Source organism: Cyprinodon variegatus, unplaced genomic scaffold (genome assembly GCF_000732505.1).
Source record: "Cyprinodon variegatus isolate N-32 unplaced genomic scaffold, C_variegatus-1.0 Scaffold2182, whole genome shotgun sequence".
NCBI classification, from domain to species: Eukaryota; Metazoa; Chordata; class Actinopteri; order Cyprinodontiformes; family Cyprinodontidae; genus Cyprinodon; species Cyprinodon variegatus.
Window position 1 is genome coordinate 32,706 of NW_015152635.1, and position 7,166 is coordinate 39,871.

At 45.9% G+C, this 7,166-nt stretch overlaps 1 protein-coding gene across 1 annotated transcript in view; it reads left to right on the plus strand.

The window, feature by feature from the left end:
• tg (thyroglobulin) overlaps positions 1 to 7,166 on the plus strand; it is a gene marked incomplete at its 5' end in the record, with an annotated part of 21,130 nt that overhangs the window by 11,983 nt on the left and 1,981 nt on the right. The window contains 12 exons of the mRNA XM_015405362.1: positions 358 to 437; positions 2,777 to 2,914; positions 2,996 to 3,061; positions 3,383 to 3,517; positions 3,597 to 3,779; positions 3,852 to 4,056; positions 4,136 to 4,223; positions 5,340 to 5,484; positions 5,558 to 5,742; positions 5,928 to 6,101; positions 6,173 to 6,313; positions 6,402 to 6,589. Coding sequence (XP_015260848.1) covers positions 358 to 437; positions 2,777 to 2,914; positions 2,996 to 3,061; positions 3,383 to 3,517; positions 3,597 to 3,779; positions 3,852 to 4,056; positions 4,136 to 4,223; positions 5,340 to 5,484; positions 5,558 to 5,742; positions 5,928 to 6,101; positions 6,173 to 6,313; positions 6,402 to 6,589 — 1,728 coding nt within the window. The remainder of the gene's footprint in view (positions 1 to 357; positions 438 to 2,776; positions 2,915 to 2,995; positions 3,062 to 3,382; positions 3,518 to 3,596; positions 3,780 to 3,851; positions 4,057 to 4,135; positions 4,224 to 5,339; positions 5,485 to 5,557; positions 5,743 to 5,927; positions 6,102 to 6,172; positions 6,314 to 6,401; positions 6,590 to 7,166) is intronic.

A 7,166-nucleotide genomic window follows, 5' to 3' on the forward strand; every position in this document is an offset into this window, starting at 1 on the left:
ATACAATAAGGGACACAAAGCGAAACAATAAGACACCAAAAGACACTTGGGGACATAATTAGACACTAAGGGACAAAATGGGACACAATTAGACACAAAGAGACACAGTGGGACACAAAGACACAGTACAGGACACAAGGAGTCACTATGGGAGACCATTGGACACAAAGACACAACCTGAGAGACAAAAAGACAGAATAAGACCTTAAAAGGTGCACTGAGCTAAGGAGACAGAATGTCAAGATAAATGCCATTATAGATCAAATAGATGTTTTTTCTCAGAGTTTCAGCTTCTATTTATCTCCAAATTTCACTCTGAGTCCATCAGTTCAGTGATGGAGCGGTCTGTGTCTCCAGGTTCATGGACTGTGAGCGCCGCTGTGACCAGGACCCCTGCTGCCGTGGTTTTGGGTTCGTCCGTGAGACCCAATCAGGAGGTAAATCCCTTTCACTGCAGAACCAGAACCAAACGTTTCCACCCTGTTTGGTTCAGGTAACCTGGGTTTGTAGGAGACATGATGGGACGGACTCTGATGGACACCAGATTCACACTTTAGTTTACAAGATTAAACACTTCAGATATTTCTGTAAAAAACTGCTATGTGCCATAAGGACGTCATCATCATCAGGACATGAACAAGTCAGATGTAGAGCTGACCTGTCAATGTCAGACTCGGCTGGGCTCAGACATTTTAGCTTGTTGCTGCAGAGGCTAATCTGCCTGTTTAAGCTAAATAGCAAGCTAAGCTATAAGAGGAAGCTAGACTTAGCCCGACTGGAGTCCAACACTTTCAAATAGAGGCCCAGAATTTGGTCTAAACTTGATCTAAATTTATGGTCTAAACATTGATAATGACATAAAAGGGAAGTTATATTTGTTCACTATCACCACTGGGTGGCGCTCAGGAGACGGAGCTAAGGGAATGCGAGGCACTTCATTCCTTCTTTCCTTTGATGGAAAAAGTTTTACCGAACTGCTGGGGCTGCTTTGGTAGCGCAGTGCTTAGCACGCAAGACCGTACAGATGCTGTAGTGCTCAACATGGCCGACACGGGTTAGTATCCGGCCTGTGGTCCTTTCCCTACGATGGCCCTGAAGTGCAAAACTGCAACTACAAATCTAAAAGCGCAACTACATTAAGAACAACAAAACTACATAAAGTAAAGCGCAACTACATTAAGGAAAACACAATTACATTAACCTAGCGGAAAAGGTAGGTACCAGTGGGAAACATGAGACATCGCTGATTGGACGACGGCGCCGTTTGACCCTTGAACCGGAAGTCCTTCTGCCTGCTGCGGCTTTTGAAAACATGGATATTGTCGGCGCCCCAAACATAGCTGCCGTTATCCAGGAATATTTTGAATCAGGACATACGTAATCACCAAATTTCAGTTAGTTTGCGTACACTGAAGACACACTTAAAAGACGCTGGACTGTTCAGACGACGCAACTTCCGGTTCAAGGGTCAAACGGCGCCGTCGTCCAATCGGCGATGTCTCATGTTTCCCACAGGTTAATGTAATTGTGTTTTTCTTAATGTAGTTGCACTTTTAGATTTGTAGTTGCAGTTTGCACTTCAGGGCCACTATATTTGCCGTATGTCTAGTGCCGTAAAAACCTAAAAAAATACACACAAAAAAAACCCCCTCCTGCAGAGTCTGAAACTTATGATGGAGTATTAGATCCACGCTAGAGATTGTTTACATTTTTTTTATTTTTAGAACAAAGTTTTAATATAACAAGAATAAAGTCATCATACCACAACCTGTTTCAGAAACAAAGCTTGGAGCTCCGCCCAGCAGATGACGGCCGACCAGCTCCACCAATCAGCAACCAGAGTCCACTTTGACCTCCTGCCCAGTTTGATGCTGCTGCTAAAAGATTTCCTGATTTGTCAAACCGATGCTAAAGTAGAACTTCACATGATGCTCCACATTCCTCATTTTAGGGAAGAAAGGGCTTCTTGGAAGAGTTGTCATAAAATAAAACTTTATTCTCGTAATTTTGTAACTTTATTCTTGTAATTCTATGACTTTATTCTCAAAATAGAAAAAAGACCCACTAACCTGGTCCTAATACTCAGTTGTAGAAATAAGGATTGATTAAAAGTAAGCAACTTTAAATCTGTTAGTGTGATGAAACCAGCCAGAAATTATATTTCTGAATGTGAAAAGTGTTTTATTGTAAAGATCCTCAGATCTCCTGCCATCTAGTGGTGAGCTAAGTGAATTACAAAGGACATAGGAGCCTTTTAGAGATTAATGATTTCAGCGGGAGCCACGAAGTGTCATAAATGTGTTAATGTCACCGTCCTGCATGATTTAAACTTTAATCGTCAGGGGATGGGATCATTATAGGACTTTTTGTTTATTATAAAAAACTTATGACCCTAGTTATTAGTTATTATCCGGGGTCGAGTCGCGGGGACATTGTCCGAAGGCGGAACCAGTGTTGCTTCGCAGAGATTCGGTCACTGTGATGCTTTTCATGAAGCCAAAACAGTAAAACTGTTGAGAAGGAGAGAGAATCATTCAGAATTAGATTGAAAGAGACGCTAAACAGAATCAATTTACCCCAAACCATGAACTCTATAAAACCCAAAGTGAGCAGAACTTCTTGGAAAAGTGCAAATTAAACTGTATGTGTAGCAGAATAAAAGCAGAACCTGAGTCCCTGAAAAAAGCTCCTGGTTTCAGAGGAAGTCTGATGGATCCAGATTATCGTCACTGCCATGATGATGATGATGATGATGATGATGATGTGTGTGTTTCAGATCTGGTGTGTCTACCTCTGATCAGTCTGGGAGTTCAAACTTGCAGCGAAAACGACACCACGACCTGGAGGATACAGGACTGCACACAGTCCGATGCAGAGACCACGCCGGAACCATTCGGCTGGTACCAGAAACCAGGTACCCATTCCTCACATAAAAGCATGTTCTTACAGGACCAGCAGGAACAACACAGCCATGATGTGACGTTTGTTTTTTCAGTCAATCAGTGGACGTCTTCTCCAGACCTGTGCCCCACGTTCAGCCTCAGGAACCCCAGGAACAACGGTGAGACCCAAAGTCTGTTCTGGTTCTGCAGCAACATTCACAGAAGTTTCCTAACGTTTCCATCCAGCCCTCTTCTCTCCATTATCGATGCCAGAGAACCACATCGCCCCCTGGTGGAGGTTCTTTAGATAAAAGCGGTGAAAGTAAAGATCTTCAAAAATCCCTAAGAACATTTTAAAATTTGCCCAGAACATCAGAACCACAGGAGGAAAAATGGAGGGAATGGAGGGTTGGATCAGGGCCGGCGTGGAGGAAAGTTCTCCATCATTGCTGGGTTCTGTTGGACCCAGGAAGTAGTAACACCTGAACTTTCTGTTTTAGTCTCGATGGATGATTGGCGGCTCCTCTCCGACTCTTTGCTTCTGGTTGATTCGTCTCTCTCCACCTATAACGTCATCCACGTGAGCCGTGACATTGCCACCGACCAGGAAAAGACCAGAAACTGGTGTCTCCATGGTAACCACAGACAACATCAGTAATTAAGGTGCTGAGGTCATAGTTGAGTTTAAAGAACCTTGTTGCTGCTTCCTGTCAGCCTGCCAGGAGGCGGAGTCTTGTGTCACCGTGTCAATCAGCGACGCTGAGTCCGCTGTACGCTGCATCCTGTACCCCGATACCACAACCTGCGGATTAGGCTCCGCCCCTGGCTCCTCTGGCTCAGCCGCCTCATGCAGATTAGTGATCAGAGAGCCCGCCCCTCAGGTCTACCTGATGACAGGTGAGCTCATCAGTCAATCACAGTGGAGAAAAGGGTGTGGCAGCTTTCTCACTGACCCCAGTGTTTCCTCAGAGCGATCAGCACAGGCTACATCCATCTTTGTTCCCGGTCATGGGATGCTGCAGGGCGTCACCATGGAAACAACAGTTGGTTCAGACATAAGGAAAGTGATTCAGTTCCTAGGAGTCCCGTATGCCCGGCCACCAATAGGACCACTTCGCTTTGAGGCGGCGCAACCAGCTGATTGGACAGGAACATGGGACGCCACCAAACCAAGGTAGCTGCCCATCAGGATCTGTTCTAAGGAGACTCGTTGCAGAAACATGGATGGACCTGTTGTCCGCTTCCTCTTGCAGGGCCAGCTGCATCCAGCCTGGCGATGACGAGTCCAGAGCTTCCAGTGAGGATTGCCTCTACCTGAACATCTTCACACCTGCTGCTCTGGTGAGAACGGAAGGTCCCTCTGGTCCGACTAAAATCTCTACAATCAGTTTTTATATTTGCAGCAACAATAAAGAAACATGCAGAAAGCTTAGGTTTTGATGACTTAAAAGCCTAAATATTTAGATCCTGACAGAAATAGAAAAACTTGAGGTCCTGGAGTCTCACGTTGGACCCATTCAGTTCTATTCATTCTATTTCTATAGCTCCAATTCCCATCATGTCATCTCAGGTCATTTTCCAGTTCAACCAGATCATCCAGTCAGATTGATTCAAAGTTTTCTATCTAAGGAAAACCAGCTGATTGCATCGACTCATTGACTCTTCAGCAATCCCTCACACTAAGCATGCTTGTAGCGACAGTGGAGAGGAAAAACTCCCTGTGAACAGGAAGAAACCTCCAGCAGAACCAGGCTCAGTGTGAGCGGCCATCTGCTGAGGCCCACTGGGGTTCAAGGAGACAGAAGCAGACATAGAAAAAGAAGCATAGATACAAAAGGCAACTGTCAACCAGCTCCACAGGCGGCCCCGTCCAGGAAACACACAGCCAGGCAGACGAGCTCCGAGCCAGCTCCCATGTCAGAGGATGAAGAGAGCACATCCAGTTAGTCACAGTCAGAGAAACAGGACTACACTGGAAAACAGGCCAAGCTCCAACATCTAGAAACAAAGGTGTTGATGGCAGCAGCACAGCTGATATTTCTCTCCAGGATGGAGTCACAGCCAAACAGGAACAGACCAGATGAAGCTACTATGAGAAAAAGCAGAGAGAGCAGAACGTTAGAGATTGAACTAACAGATTCTGCAGAGTGGGAGAATAGAGATAGAATGAAGCAGAATGATGAAAAAGGGGTCCCTATGTCCTCCAGCAGTCTAAGCCTATAGCAGCAGAACTATAGAGATAGATCAGGATAACCTGAGCCACTCTAACTAGAAGCTTTATCAAAAAGGAAAGTTTTAAGCCTAGCCTTAAAAGTAGACAGGGTCTCTGCCTCACGGACTAAAACTGGTAGTTGGTTCCAGAGGACCACGCCCCGTCCGACTCATTTATCAACAGAGCTGAATCCTTCAGGAAGACTTGATTTAGTTCTGGGACTTTTCTATCTGCTTGTCCTTTAGAGGGGACGTGTCCCGGTTCTTGTTTACTTCTTCAACCCTCCAAGCAACCAGAACCTGCTGGATGGCTCCGCCCTCGCCGCTCTGGGCAACATCGTCGTGGTTACAGCCAGCTATCGGACCGCGGCGCTGGGTTTCCTGACTGCAGGTTAGTACGACTCATATCCAATCAGATCAACGGCATGGAACACACGCTTGATCTCATCGTCTCTGTCATGCAGGTGATCTCCATGGTAACTACGGCCTGTCGGACCAGCAGGCGGCACTTCGTTGGGTCAATGCCCACATTTCCCTGGTTGGCGGAGACAACAGGAGTGTGACAGTGGGGGCAGAGCGTCGCGGTGCTGACATCAGCAGCCTTCATCTTCTTTCCTCTGCTCCTTTGTTCCAGCGAATGATCCTGATGGTTAGATGATCAAATTTTCCCCTCATCCTCAGGAGTTCCGCTTCCTCCATTATCATCCAGGATGATAATATGCTTACTGAGAAGAAGCTGGAAGCAGCAGGATGTGTTTTAATGATGATTGATGATTGATAATCATCAGCTCTTCAGCTTCAAATGATAATATTGTTCTATCTCTTTTCTCACAGGGAGGTTCCGTTTTCTCTCCATCTTTGGTCCAAACTCCTGCCGCCTCCAGAAGGCAGGCGATCGGATTGGCTCGAGAACTGGGTTGCGTGAACTCTGACCTCATTGACGAAGGTCTAATGGTCGCCTGCCTCAGATCGACTCCTGTCCACAAACTAAATGCCGCTCAGACCAAAGTCAGTGTCCAGAACTCTGTACTTCTGCAGCTCAGTTTTTACATATCTGACCCGTATGTGTTGTGTTGTAGCTGTTGGCGGTGAGCGGTCCGTTCCAGTCCTGGTCTCCAGTCCAGGGTTCTGTCTCCGAGTCCACCTCCTTCCACAGAGTTGATTTGTTGCTGGGAACATCGGAGCATGATGGTCTGATCAGCAGGGCTCGAAGGATAAAGGTCAGAGGTCACATCCCATTTATGTACAAGGTCAAATGACTGAGCCATGATCACATGACTCAACCATGAGTCACATGACTGTCTGTAGGACTTTGAGGCTCTGCAGGGTCGAGCTGATGGGAAGACGGCGTTCTACGAGGCTCTGAGCCGGTCCCTGGGTGGAGCATCAGGAAATGAGCTGTTGAAGGAGGCGGCAACCTGGTTCTACTCTCTGGATCACAACCCGTCAGCCGCTGGTTACAACCTGTTCTCCAGAGCGCTCAACAACGCCACCAGGTGACAATGCTGCCAACCCAAAGTTTCAAGACTTAGAATTAGCCTTAAAACTCTATAGTTCTGCTGCTATAGGCTTAACCTGCTGGAGGACATAGGGAACCCATTTTCAACAATTTGCCTCAATCCAACCCCAATTTTTTGTTCTGCAGAATTTATCAGTTTAATCTTTAACTTCACGCTCTCTCTACTTTATCCTCATCATAATAGCTTCCTATTTTCCCTTATTTTATTCTGATATCTTATTTGTAATTGATTACATACTTATTGTTCTCTCTTCTCTAAACAGTTGCACTGCAAGAAAAAAACATCCTGCAAGGCATTAATAAAGTAATAGTTCAGTGGTTCTGATTCTGATGGACTTTTCCTTTCTGGCTTTGACTCCATGCTGGAGAGAAATATCAGCAGTGCTGCTGATATTGCATCGGCTGGTGTTGCCACTGGATATGCTGGTTTTAGCCTTGGATAGGCTGGCGTTATGTTTATATAGGCTGGCGTTATGTTTACATAGGCTGGCGTTATGTTTAGATAGGCTGGCGTTATGTTTACATAGGCTGGCGTTATGTTTAGATAGGCTGGC